We start from the raw sequence: 15,415 nt of genomic DNA on the forward strand, positions 1-15,415 counted from the left end.
ACCTAAAATAATTACTTATTTTTTACACCCTGAAATGTTAAGTTAGTATTTCAGTAATATTCTCTGATGTTGGATAAGTCATATGAAAATCAGATAAACAAATAAAACGTTTAACCATTAATTAGTAGGTGTTTTATTATTTTTTTTAATTTCATTATTAGCTTTTCACAAACTCTGTTTGATAGTTTTTGATTTCATTTTCATGGGTCATTCATAGCTAAAAATTAAATGTATTATTAAAAGACTTTACAGCAATATGATTTTTTCATCCCATTTTGATTCTTTATTAAATTTAAATTACAATTCTACATCACGTTGACACCTCACTGCAAATTCAATTCAGATGCAGGCATTCTCTATTCAGTTGTTAATAGCACACAACTCTGACGGAAAATATCAGATTTCTGTCCATTTCTATACCCGTTTCATGTTCCGGAGCCAACACGCTGGAACTTGATGTTGTGCTAGAATGCATCTAATTCTTCACGGCCTGTTTTTTAGGTGATGGCCAAGTGGATTTTGAGGAATTCGTTACTCTCCTGGGGCCCAAACTATCGGCTGCCGGGATGCCTGACAAGTTCAACGGAACCAATTTTGACTCTGTGTTCTGGAAGGTGATTATTAGCCACTTCTCTCTTATTCCAAGTGACAACAGGCACAAAGTATGCTGCTTCTGTCTGTCCCTGTCACACAGAAACCAGATTAGATACACTTTCAATGCTCTCTATGAAATCCAACAAACAGACATGAATCACCTTAAGGAAATTGATTCATATAAAGGGCCTCCTATCCTTTAAACATGAGCCAAATTTACATATCTGAATACATTTAAATGCAGATATATATTATATGTGACGTGATGACTTTAAGCAAGAATTATTAATAAATTTCATAAGTCTCATTCGCTGCATTCTCCAAGTGAGACAAGCAGAATATCATTTGTACGGGCCATATGGTGATTCCCCCAAAGGGTTTGTTTCTCTAATCGCAGCTCGCTGCTGGTGCATTTTTTATCAGCGCGTTTGACCCCAAATAGCTACGGGGGTCTCCCTCTCTTAAACTTCTCTCTGTGTAATTATGGGTTCAGAGCTATGAATAAATGTGCACTGAAATCTAAATCAACCCCATCTACTTTTTTACAAAACATTCCTGGTCAGACATTCATCAGTGCATGTTGTTTCAAAATAAAAAAAATAAAAAATACAAAAAGAAACTTGTCTTTCTAATCAAAATGTATGCAAAACAAAACAACTTTCTGAAAAGATAACTTCCCATCTGTGCTTCAGTCCACTTTTAATAATCCAATTAATTCCTAAAGGACAAAATCATGTTATATTCTGAAATATGATACATTATAGAAATGAAATGGGTTGCATGTGTCGTTTCATTTTGACTTTTTTTTATCAAGTTGCAAGAATGCATGAACTGATAAAAATGTATACCTTTAATGCTTTGCATAAAATCATCTATTAATGTAAGGCATTTCGACTAATTGAAGAATCACATAGAGAATTTCTGAATGAAAATATAGCTGCAAGCAACAATTACGGGGCCAAGCACTACAGAAGCAAGCATCAGACCAACTGCAGCAATGAGTAATTGAGGCCATTTTAAGATAATTGTAGTCCAAATGGCTGAAAAATCATATAAAACTACTAGTAATATGACTTAATGGCTTATCACTTTTGACCAACAGGTGGTGCTGTTATCAAATCGATGTGGTGTGTTCTGTGTGAGGTGACAATGGCACACACAAAGTTTGGTGTCAATATGTCAAAGCTTTGCAGAGATACAGCCTCAGAGTCAGTTTGGCATCATGCCTCAAATTTGTAGCGGCGCTATACAAAAACGGTTTTGTCTATCGACACGAAATCCATAACTTTGTGCCAGTATGGTCTGAAAATGATCTGAGTCAAATTTGGTGAAAATCGGACGAACGGTCTTGGAGGAGTTAAAAAAAGTAGGTTTTCAACATAACGGACAGGAAGTTCAGCTGACTATGGTAAAATTGGTATCTGTGTTGTCAGCATGAACCAAGGAATGTTTTGAGACCAGTTTGATTACAATAGGCTAATGTAATGAAAAGTTATAAGGATTTTTGTAAATTTCATTATTAATGGTTAATGATTGGTTTAACATTTTTGACCAATAGGTGGCGCTGTTACCAAACTGATGTGGCATGGTCAGTGTGAGGTGACAATTGCACATACAAAGTTTGGTGTAAATATGTCAAAGCTTTGCAGAGATACAGCCTCAGATGCAGTTTGGCATCTTTCCAGCAAATCTGTTGATGTGTTAAACGAAAACCATTTTGTATATCGACACTAAATCCATAACTTTTTGCCAGCATGGTCTCAAGATGATCCGAGTCAAATTTGGTGAAAATTGGACCAGCGATCGAGGAGGAGTTCGAAAAAGTAGGTTTTCAACTTGAATCAAAATGGCGGACAGGAAGATTTTGGCATAATTAGCATCGATGTTCTCGGCATGACCCAAAGAATATATTGAGACCAGTTTTATTACAATAGCCCAATTTATTCAAGCGTTATTAGCATTTTTGTAAATTTCATTATAACTTTTTATAATCCCCAAACTTTTTGAGTACTGTCAGGGCATGGTGCTGAAGACACATACTGAGTTTCGTAACGATACAGCAATGCGTTCTTAAAATATAGCATTTTTTGACAAAATTCAAAACGGCAGACGCCCAAAATGGCTGACATGTGTACAACTCGGCATCATGCACTGAATCTAAGGAGACCAGTTTTGTGATTTTTGGCCAAACCATTCACAAGTTATAAGCAAAAATAGCCATTTTTCATATCTCCTGACCACTAGGTGGCACAGCGCCGAAACACTGCAGGTAGCCTCAAGTCATGCTTGTTACAACACAGACCAAGTTTGGTCTCAATATGCCAAACCGTTGCGGAGATATAGCCTCACATCCATTCATTCAATCATTATTCGAGAACGGTTTGACTAATCAACTTGAATTCCATAACTTTTTGCCAGCATGATCTGAAGATGATCTGAGCCAATTTGGCGAAAATCAGACAAACCGTCTAGGATGAGTTCGAAAAAGTAGGTTTTTCGAACTATTAAAAATAGCGAAAAAACTAAATTTTAGAGTTTTGGAGTGGACATTTTGGCATGAGCCAAGGATTCAGAGGAAAAAAGAATTTTCCTTCTGTGCCTTACGGTTCAAATGTTATTATCATAAACATGAGTGAAAATGTGGACAAGTGGTGGTGTTAGAGAGTTTTAGTTAGAGACTCCAAACTTGCTATGGTTAATGTTGGGACTGTCCTCTATCAGTGTGCCAAATTTCACAACTTTCCCCCAAGCGGTTCTATGGGCTACCATCTACTCTAGAGCGGAATAAACGGAAGAAAAAGAATAATAAGAACGCCAACGGATACAATAGGTGCCTTCGCACCTTCGGTGCATGGCCCCTAATAATACAATTTGGTCTCTGTTTTTAGTGTGATATGCAGAAGCTGACTGTGGAAGAGCTGAAGAGACTCTTATATGACACCTTCTGTGACCACCTGACTATGAAGGACATCGAGAATATCATCATGACAGAGGAGAATCACATCGAAAATCCTGAGGACTGCCAGGTTGACATTGACAGTAAGAATGTTTTTTCTTTCTTAATGCACAACTCTGGATGAAATACGAGTTGAATTAGTATTACTGCCCTGTAAAAATAAGCATTTCATCATCAGGTTTAATTTTGTAAGGTGTATAGAGGTGCTAAATTAGGATTTTGGTGGATGAAGACCCCCCTCCAAAATCTTAATATCTTGATCTACATACACTACTGTTCAAATGCTTGGAGTTAGTATGATTTTTCCTTAAATAAATTACTATTTTTATTCAGCAAAGATACAATAAATTAACCAAAAGTGACAGCAAAGACAATGTTATTAAATATTTCTATATCAAATAAATAGTTTTTTGAACTTTCTATGTATCAAAGATCTTGAAAAAAGCAGAACAGATGATTTCAAGATTGATAACAAGAAATTTTCTTGAGCAGCAAATCGGCATATTGATAATGATTTTATTTTCTGAAGGATCATGTGACACTGAAGACTTCCGTAATGATGCTGAAAATTCAACTTTGCATCACAGGAATAAATTACATTTTACAATATAGTAAAATAGAACACAGTTATTTTAAATTGTAATACAATTTCACAATATTGCAGTTTTATCTATTTTGATCAAATAAATATACAGTAGCTTTAGTGAGCATAAGAGAATTCTTTCAAAAACATTTTATAAAATCATACAAACCCAAACTTTTGAACGATAGTTTGTGATCATACAAATAGCGCTTCTTCTTACAGTAGGTGAAATGCACAAAAGACTTGACAAACTCAGTTGATTAATCAACACAAAAAAAGACAAACATTACTTTTCAGTACATTTTCATTCACATTCCCCTCAATTCTATCCACCAACTTTCATGGGCTTTCGTGGAGTTGGTCGCAATGCATTCTGAGATGGTCTTATCTGTTAAGGATATTTGTGATGCCTCATTTAATTTAGTCCAAAACAAGGTATCTTAGAAGGCGGCATTTGAAATGTACCTAAAAAGATCTCCTAAGCCTGCATCTCACTAGGTTTTGGCAAGGAGATGTGGCTTCTTGCAGTCCTACATATTTATAAACCTTTTTTTGCAAAGAATCCAGTGATGTATACTATCTTGTCACAATGTTCCACATTTCATTTCAATGAATCAACTCCAAAACTTGTCTTACGTCCATATTTCTCCTGATCTTCTCATATATTTCTCTCTGCTTCTTTAGCGGAAAGTCCAACCCAGCAGGTGAAGCAAACATGCGTACGGAAGAGTCTGATCTGCGCCTTCGCGATCGCTTTCATCATCAGTGTTATGCTTATCGCAGCCAAAAAAACCATGCACACATGCACACACAAACTGGAGCAGCTGAAAAGTTCATTTTATTTACATGAAATCCAAATGTTGTGACTGAAATATTTTTGAGACGAGCTACAGCTTCCACTGGAGAGAATGATTCATATTTGACAGCAAACATAATGCACTCAGATATATAAACGCACACATACTGTGTCTTACCCAAAAAGGTCTGATAAAAGTACACGAAAAGAGAAAAAGAAGAAGTTTATGCTGTAAAGGACTTTATACATTTCCCCATTCAACCGCTCTATCTCCCTCTTCAGTATGTTTTGGGTGAGTTTAGCCGCATGGACATCTCCAACCGAGGATCCTACTCTTCGATGCATGACGATGCATGGATTTACAATAGCCTGGATGTACCAGTAGAGCTCAGCTGTGCATCCATTCATCTATATATTAGACCCCAAAACAAATTTTCGAAGAAAGACCCGTCTTAAACGTACGAAGAGTTGGATATGCAGCAGAGGTCATTTCTGACATCGTTTACATCCATTATACTGATCCCTTTGCATGATAATAAGGGCTGTTTAGGGCATGCTCATGTCATGCAATGCTAGTCTTGTGTTTGTCGAGTAACTATTGTTGGTTTTTACCTGTTGCACATGCCTGAGATGATTGTAGTAGTACTCCATATGGCCAAAGGGGGCGTGAAACAACCCAAAAGCGATACTATACCACTAGTGACATACCTGTAGAGTATTAAAGGAATAGATCACCCAAAAATTTGATCACCTTCAGGCCATGTAGATGAGTTAATTTAGCATTACATCACTTGCTCACCAGTGGATCTACTGCAGTGAATGGGTGCCGTCAGAATGAGAGTCCAAAAAGCTGATAAAAAAATGTCACAGTAATCCACACCACTCCAGTCCATCAATTAACATCTTGTGAAGCGAAAACCATTCCTTCTGGTTGAAATACAAGTCCATAATCCGTAATATTATTTTCTCTTAAGTTGTTTCAACTGAATCAGGAGAGAAGCATGCACAGATCAAGCACCGCTCATAAGTGAATGAGTGATAAGTGTCAGTTGATTTTGATGTGAGAGGACAACAGGGGATGGATTCTTTCCCCGAATATAGCACTATTATGGATTATGAACTCATATTTTGGCCTGAAATGACAGTTTTCAAGTTAAAAGGCCTTAATTATGGGTTTGTTTCTTACAAACATGCAGCATTTCACTTCACAAGACATTAATGGATGGACTGGAGTCGTGTGGATTTTTGTGGATTATTGGGATGTTTTTTATCAGCTGTTTGGACTCTCATTCTGAAGGCACCCATTCACTGCAGATGATCCATTGATGAGCAAGTGATGTAATGCTACATTTCTCCAAATCTGTTCCGATGAAGAAACAAGCAAATTTAGTTTTTGGGTGAACTATTTCTTTAAGTGTTTTACCGTACGTGGATCAAAATGATTTTCTTTTCACCTGAAATACACTATGCATTTTCAGGCTAACTGTTTGAACGATCAACAACGCTCGTCGGTGCAGATGTAACTGTTACATTTTGCGAACATTTGCACTGTAGTTATCACGTAGAGTTGATAATTAGGAGCTTTTTAATTGAAATGACACGACTGGCATGAAACGATACCAAATGAATACGTTAAGACACATTATAAAAAGAGTATTTGTTTTCTGACATATCAGGAAATGATTTAATAGTTGTTTTCGAACCAAATCGATGTCCATTTAAGCTTATCGCCAAACCTAAATGGATGGTCATGATGTTTCTATTCGTTGTAAGGAATATGTGTATTAATATAACCTGAGAGCAAACACTGTGGTATATCACTGTTTCACTGATGTTTCAAAATATATTGTTCATATGTCCATACACTCTAAAAAATGCTGGGTTGAATATAACCCAGCGCTGGGTTAAAAAGGGACAAACCCAGCTATTGGGTTGTTTTGATCCAGCGGTTGGGTTCAAAACAACCCAACCGCTGGGCCAAAACAACCCAATAGCTGGGTTTGTCCCTTTTTAACCCAGCGCGGGGTTAAAAAGGGACAAACACAGCTATTGGGTTGTTTTGACCCAGCGGTTGGGTTCAAAACAACCCAACCGCTGGGCCAAAACAACCCAATAGCTGGGTTTGTCCCTTTTTAACCCAGCGCGGGGTTAAAAAGGGACAAACACAGCTATTGGGTTGTTTTGACCCAGCGGTTGGGTTCAAAACAACCCAACCGCTGGGCCAAAACAACCCAATAGCTGGGTTTGTCCCTTTTTAACCCAGCGCTGGGTTATATTTAACCCAGCATTTTTTAGAGCGTATGAATGTGCCATTTGTGACATCGTTCAGTGTTTTTCTGGGAAATATAGTAGTTTGTGTGCAGGTTGACATGATGATAGCAAAATGGAGTATCTAAGGTGTGAATAATGTTTCAAATATGTATGTCAGGGTTTGAATATGTATAAGCTGTAAGTGTGTCATTCTGTTGAAGGGCATTTTCCAGGGTATAACATTAGTTTTCACCTCTGCCCAGGGCCTGAATTGATTTAGCTGTTAGTTACAGGACCATAAAACTCTTATATTTGGATGTCCAGGTATAAATGAAATATGCAATGGATGGAAACACCCGTCTCAGCACACACACGGGCACTACGATCGAGTGACAAGTCAAAGAGGAGTCACAGGATAACAATGTACAGGTTTCCCCCATTATACAGGCACGATTCCTTATTCATTAATAGAAACGGGGAAAGCTAATAATGTTCCCGAGCCGCGAGCAAAATATTATCGCTTGAAATAGCAAATTATCTTTGACCAGAGAATAGCTGTTATTCAAAACTCATCCAGAATAGAAATACCTGATAAGGAAATCCTCATTATATCATTACCGGATTGGCTGGTAATTTGCTTGGTAAATCAGATCCAACAGAATTAATTATTCACAATAGCTGCTTATTAAAAAAAAAAAAAGAAAGAAAGAAAGAAATACTAGAAAAGCAAAGCAGTGTTGAAGGCTTCGTTTTAGGTGTATCACACTGTAAAAGTGGTAACTTTCCTTAAAGATCTATTTCTACTTGCTCTATTTCTACTTGTTCTAACTTGCTCTAAAAATGCTTTTGTTGGTATAACCTATTATAACAAGAATTAGTAGATTTATCTTTAGTAACGAATAAAATACAAAATAAAAATGGTTTAAAATTTAATTAAATCACTTTTCTTTGACCTTAAACCAGCTATTTTATATTTCTGACCATGAATAAAACCGTTAATGTTAAGGTTTAAGATTTAATTTATTATTAAATTAAAGTACATTTTTGACCATGAATTAAGTTACTTCATTCATGTTACCAGTTACTTTAAGGCTTACATTTTAATTTAATTATTAAACTACATTTTTGACCATGAATAAAATGAGTTAATTTAAGGTTTAAAATTATTTCATGGATTATTCCATTCAATTGGATTTTTGACCATTATTAAAACCAGTTAATATAAGTTTTAAAATTTTGTTTTTTACCCTGAATAAAAACCAGATAATTTAAGGTTTAAAATAATTACATTTATTATTAAATTAAATTATATTTTGGATGTGAATAAAATATAATTATTTAATGTATTATTCAATTCAATTGCATTTTTGACTGTTATTAAAAAACAGTTAATGTAAGGTTTAAAATTAAGTTTTTGTTACCCTGAATAAAACAAGTTAATTTAAGATTTAAAATAATTAAATTTATTATGAAATTAAATAATATTTTTGACATGAATAAAACCAGTCAATTTAAGGTTTAAATTTTTTTTTATTTTAAAAAGAATCTACATTTTGGAATGAATAAATCCAGTTAATTGAAGATGTTACCACATGAAGCAAATTTTCAGGTTACATGACAATTTTTGCCGTGCAGTAAAGACTTATTTACTTCTTGAATATGCTAGCAAATGACCCAAGACATGAAATGCAAACCAATGCCTTCTTGATGCTGCCTTGATGGATGCCGATAGTGACTAAAAGCTTCACTATCATAAAAGATAGATTACGCTTGTTACTGGGGGACACCTGTATATGAATCTTATGTTCCATTTTTAATCGGAACTTAAATGAAACATTCAAAATATATGGTTCATTGTAATGTACATTAAATATTAAAGCATATATTATATATAAGTATTTCATGTCTACTTGGCATCATGAAAAAGGGTATCTGAAGAAGCATACATTTTATATGAGGTTGTTTGCGTCATCTTTCCTGAGGAGGAAATATCGAGTATATATTTAAGCAATACATGAAAGCGAATAGGAAATGTGGGTTGACAAATGCTAAGTACATATAACTGTGGATTTTAATGAGAATGTTGATTTGTACAAAAGAGGATGGATCTCTTTTCTCATTAATCAGACCAGTAGTTTATTATCTGTAGAGCACTTTAGTATCCAAGATTTTTAGTAATTTCGCATTGAAGTCATTTTTATTATAGCCAGATTTTTTTGTATTACATAAATGATCAAGATGTTTATGTTTGTAAGACTGAACCGATACATGTAGAGCTTCATTATTTTTGTTAAAGAGATGGCAATATATGACAGGCTTTTTTCGAGATGTGAGCCACATTTCTGTGTTTTTCTAAAGAGACGCACAAAAATTCAGCTCACGTTCATTTATGTAAACAAGTATTTGACCGTGCTTCGGCCTGTTTCCATACTGGAGCATGTTGAATGTTGTCCTGTGACATTTCTTACTTTGCCTTATGCTGTTTTTTTTAAAGATCATAAAGAATATTGTTTACAGTGATGACATTTCTATGATATTCCTATCAGGTCTGACTAACTATTTTTGAATGTGGATAATCAATGTGCCATACATATGTTTATTAGTGCGACTTACGCTCTCTGAGGAGGGTCAATGTAACCTTATTCATTAATTTCACCTTGTGAACGTGTGTTTACTGAGTGCACAAAATGTATGTATCCACCTGTGACATTGTACTGTATTCCAAATGAATAAAGATAATACCAAACTACACTGGAAGAAGAAGCTTAAAAACAGTTATTTCACACGGACTCTCCTACAAACAGTTTAATATGTGTGTGCACTCCAAACTATCAACATGGTATTAAAAAACAAAACTACAACTGTCAACACTGGTTTTATACAGTGTACACCGTGTTAAGGTGCAGTTTTGACATACTTTCAAGACAGAGCCTGAAATTATTCTTATATGTCTCTAATTTATTGTTTCTTTTTGCATTTTTCAACCAATGAGTGAAAGGAGAATCCGTTTTATGTATAGTTCATTTTATCAGGGTTTCTGTAGGTTTTATGAAGGTAAATATAAGACTTTTTAAAGACCTTTTTAAGTAAATACAATTTAAGGAATTCATTTTTATAGGAATAATTTTTATTAGCAAAACTTTCAAATCTTGAAAACACAACTTCCAACTGATTCCTTTACTTTTTAATTCATTTCAAAAATAGCTTAAAGGGTTAGTTCACCCAAAAATGAAAAATAGGCCACTCAGCGGGTGTTGCATTGCTTCAGTCCAAAAGAACTTAAATAAAAATCGCCCATCCATAAAAAAAGTGTCTCACACGGCTCCGGGGGGTGAACAAAGGCCTTCTGTAGCAAATCGATGCGTTTTTGTAAGAAAAATATCCAATGTTTAATGTTTACCTGTTACCATTTACAACAGTTTGAAACCTTGGTTTGTGTTATTTTTCTAGCAATACACATTAAATGTAAATACAAAAGATTTATAAAATCTTTAACATTTTGAAAAAAAATGGTCAAAGTTTATGTAACCAGATTGCACATTTTATAGGGGCTTCTAGTTTGTAATGCAAAATATTTTTTTTAAATTTTTTTTTTTATGAAAACATACGGTATCTAATAGTTTTTAACACTAAAAAACATGGGATTTGTGCCCCATGATTTAAAAAAAAAAAGTAATTGGGCTCCAGTTTGTACCTTATTCATGGGAGAGTGCCTAATGCAGTCGTAATTTGATTAGGAACTCATATTCTAATTATAATTGTCAGTTCATTAACAAAATTAGATTTGTTTGTCGTAATCCTTTGACATAATCACAATCACATGTTGCCACATCTTACCGCAGTGACAATAACTAATCCTGATCTCAAAGCAAATCTGACATATTCATTTTTTTTTTCTTGTGAAAATCCCTTTATCTCTGTAAAGAACCTGCTTGTTTACAGATCACAGGTTCTAGATATATGATGCTATCAGTTTCCAAATTCACACTAACACTGTCATACTTTCAATCCAAAGCAAGAGTTGCAGACTCTATATCCTTTCCCTTTATGTGCTTCGATTTCTCTCTCTTTTCTGAGCACACAGAGATTGATCAATTTTAGCCACAGGTGGCTAGGCCTATCATTAAAGAGAAGTTTTGATATTCGGAGAGTGAATGCCCGGTGAAAGTACAGAATAAGACGCTATCAGAATAGACAGCAAGTAATGTGTAACAAGTAAAAGTGTTTGTCTGAACTATCACAGTCATAATGGAGTTGCTATTTAATTATGTATGTATTCTGTGAAGTCATTTCAAAACATCTGAATCACAATTGAAAAAAAGTAGTATTGCAGACACCTAATGAATCAGTTATGAATTTACACAGTTTATAGTGTAATATGTAAGGGATAATGTGCATTGTGTATTTATAAATAGTTACATTACTGACAGTCATATATACAGCAGACATTATACTAAATATTTGATAGCTCATAGTTTCCATAAAGATTCTTACAAATTCTTTTTTTGTGATTCAAGAGAAAATAGCAGCTTATAGTGGTTTGAAATGACATAGGAAGTAAATGATGAGTGCATAAATGACGTGAGAATATGTGAGATTTATTCCTTATTTATTTATTCCTAGCACCTGTCTGATCTTATGGGAAAAAAATGTGTCTTATAATAACAATTAATTATGCATAATTACATTCAAGTAACCCTAAACCAAACACTAATCCTAAACCTAACCATATAGTAAGTAATTAGAAACAGTTACACATTGTTGAACAATTGCATTTTAAGTATTTCTTAATAACTAGTAAAGCTATACATTCTGAACAATTAGTGTATTTGTAGTTAGTTAATATACTACATTCTAAGAAAAGTATTAATCATACACTACAGAAAAAGTGTTTTGACGTCATAAGATAGTATTGTGCTGTACAATGATCGTGAAAAGGAAAAAAAGTTGCTGGTGTTTAGTGTTCAGTCTACAAAAATAAAAAATAAAAGAGGCCTATTTTGAAAATAGAATTGCAAATCTTTCATACAATTATTAAAAATACAAATTGTACATCAGTCAGTTATTGTACTTATTTTAGACAAATGCCCCTAAACAATACAATCAAACAAAACAAACTGTGATTGGTTGCTTTACATATTGGTCAGTTCATGGCCAAAATAAGCAACAAAGTGGATCGGATTTAAGGTGTGTCTGGTAAACTATAGAACAAAGAGATGACAGATAAGGAAGAACAGAAAAACGGAGAGTTAAGAGGCAATGACTTTAATCTCAATGAATACACGCGGTTAACTTCCAACAAATAAGTTGTTTACATAGCTGTAGAGCTTCCTCCATTAATAAACAGAAAGAGCTCGACTCTCTTTAAATAGAGCTTTAGTGCTTTATTGCAGCCGCCGGATCAATCTCATAATAGAGTCCATTGTGATAAACAAGAGACGAATCGAAGTAGAGCACTGATTCAATGTCAAACTCAGTTCAAAGAGTAAAAATAAATCCTCTCAATCACAATCTTCTCTTCCTCTCCTTCTTTCTTCACCATTTTCTCATTTTCAAGGGCAAGAACTTTATAAACAGCTCCATTCCACTATGTGGTTGCTAAGGTACTCTGAGTGGACTTTGTTAGGCTGTTCAGTTAGTTATCTCTGCAAATAAATTGTACTTATGACAACATATGACTATAATTTACTTTATTTAAATAAATAGAAAAATAGCGGGAAAAGGAACAGATCAGATATATTTGTGTAAAGTCAAAACATAATCTATGATATGGTAACCATTACTTTAAAACAAGGGGTTTGCATTTAATGTTTTTTTTTTTTTTAATTATGCATAATTACATTCAAGTAACCCTAAACCAAACACTAATCCTAAACCTAACCATATAGTAAGTAATTAGAAACAACATTTTTTTTTTATAATCAGAAATTCTTATTTTTGAATACAACATTGCATTATTGCAATGGTTCCCAACCCTGGTCCTGGAGGCACCCCAACACTGCACGTTTTGCATGTCTCTTCACCAAGGCTTCATTTATTTGTTAAAAATACAGTAAAATACAGTATATTGTGAAATATTATGACGATCTAAAATAACAGTTTTCTGTTTTATCATGATAATGTAACTTATACTTCCATTACATTTTTTTAAATAATACTTTTATGTTCACCAAGGCTGTCTGATCAAAAATATAGTAAAAACAGTAATAATGTGGAAATTCATAATTACTCCAGTCTTCAGTGTCACATGATCCTTCAGAAATCATTCTAATACGCTGATTTGGTACTCAAAACAAACACACACAAAAAAAACAACAACAAAAAACATTAAAGTGCCCCTGTTATGGGTAATGAAAGGTTCATATTTTGGTTTTGGGAGTCCCCAACAACAGGTTGACATGCATGCAAGGTCAAAAAACACTTTCATTGTCTTATAATATGCATTTATTTTTACCTTACTTGCTAAATGACTCAGCTAATGAATAGGGAAAGATTCGCTATTCATTTTTCCAAACCCCTCCCTTGCGTGACGCTAATCTGCGGTGATTGGTCGATTGGTCTCAGATGCATTTCATCATGCCTGTAAATAATGCCTGATAAAGCAGCGTTTGTGAGCGCAGTGCTGCTTTGTGTACAGCCAGATTTAAAACTTTGCAGGATGTTTTCATTCATTTAGAGCTGTTTTATACACCGCATGAAAGGTGAAATGAAAAACCCATTTTTTTTGATAGGCTTGAGACAGTGATGCATTTTTGTCAGGATTATTTAAAAAAAAGTGAAATTTATTATTATTTATCTGACTTCATAGTCACCAAAAGCGTCAGTATGGATCTCCAGTGAAAAAAAGGGTGGTATGGATCGGTGCTGACCACAACAACTGGGACGTTATTTTCAGTATGGTCAGAATTTTAATGTGTCTCTCATTTCAGCATCTGAAGAGAGAGTGCGGGGTCAGAAATGTGAATTTAAAAAAAAAATCAATATCAATGGAATAACACTAACCGCTGTGCAAGATTGCCATTGGCACAAATTTCTTATCACGCAGTCTTTACAATGCTATGATATTTCATGGAAGATGTATTGATACTGTATAGGAAAAATTGTATGAAATATTTTCTGCAAACCAAAATAGGACCCTACTGCATCCAGCATAAAATGACAGTTGTACTATACATATATGTCTTTCCAGGTGTTAAGGCACATACTAGACTGGTGCATGTTCATTTATACTGTGAGTAAACCATCAGCATTTCAGCCATGAGCTATTGAACCTACAGTACTGTAAATAAATAACCCTGATGGGATTTGATATCATGGGTGCCTGCTATTATAACTGTAGGCTGTTAAGTGGCAGCGAAGATCCATCTATTTCTGGTGCTTTTTCCACACACAGTTAGATTCCAGATTGGAGACTGGGGCAAACTTGTGTACAAATGATAGCACTCCCTATTAATCCTCGACGGGGTCCTGTTTCTCTTCTAATTTCTCTCCCGCAGGCTATAGGAAACACACATTTTCTATCCGGTCACATAAATCTATGTTCTTGAATGGTTTGGGGGCTAAATAGTAATCAAAAGCCCCCATGATGCTCATAATCCGTCTTCTCATACGCAATGCCCAAACACTCCAATCTGAGCCGCAAAACAACACAGATTACAGACGAAAGAATATCTCATGGAAATGTCATTTTTCACCCTAAAATGTAAAGCAATTTTGTATTTTGCATAAAGAAATTTTATTATGAATATTATTATTAATGTTGAAAATATTGTGCTGCTTATTAGTTTTGTGGAAACAGTGATACATTTTTTTTTCATATATTTCTGAATATTTTGAATGTTATATACTACATTCAAAAGCACCACAGACTGAAACCTATGAGAATGTGGGAAAACAGCAGGTGAAAGCTACTCATACAATATCATAGTGTGTTTGACTAATTTGTGTCTTATTATATGTCTGATTGGAACATTTCCGTTTGATTGTGTCTGTTTGTTTTCTCAAAGTGCCAGGTGTTTCTCCAACAAAGCACCTGAGCTGCCACTTTATTTCTCCAGAATGTCAGAAACAAAAGCATCCCGAGAAATCAAATCAGAGAGCAGGAGGAATCTGGGAGACAAAGTACTCTCTCATATGAGGTTTGTTTCCACAATTCAAAGATTTTTTTGTAGCATACGGGTTTGATCTTAGTATCAAATAGGAGTTAGAAGTCAGGAGAGTTCTAGACTTTTTATAT

At 34.5% G+C, this 15,415-nt stretch overlaps 1 protein-coding gene across 1 annotated transcript in view; it reads left to right on the forward strand.

Annotated features, from left to right (window-relative positions):
- The window catches only part of LOC107730858 (calcium-binding protein 7-like), a 45,137-nt gene that overhangs the window by 25,803 nt on the left and 3,919 nt on the right, over window positions 1-15,415 (forward strand). Inside the window, exons 3-5 of the mRNA XM_016541809.1 lie at window positions 502-614; window positions 3,483-3,633; window positions 4,818-4,964. Of these exons, the coding sequence (XP_016397295.1) occupies window positions 502-614; window positions 3,483-3,633; window positions 4,818-4,964 (411 nt within the window). The remainder of the gene's footprint in view (window positions 1-501; window positions 615-3,482; window positions 3,634-4,817; window positions 4,965-15,415) is intronic.

This window comes from Sinocyclocheilus rhinocerous, unplaced genomic scaffold (genome assembly GCF_001515625.1).
Source record: "Sinocyclocheilus rhinocerous isolate Xijiao unplaced genomic scaffold, SAMN03320098_v1.1 scaffold163, whole genome shotgun sequence".
NCBI classification, from domain to species: Eukaryota; Metazoa; Chordata; class Actinopteri; order Cypriniformes; family Cyprinidae; genus Sinocyclocheilus; species Sinocyclocheilus rhinocerous.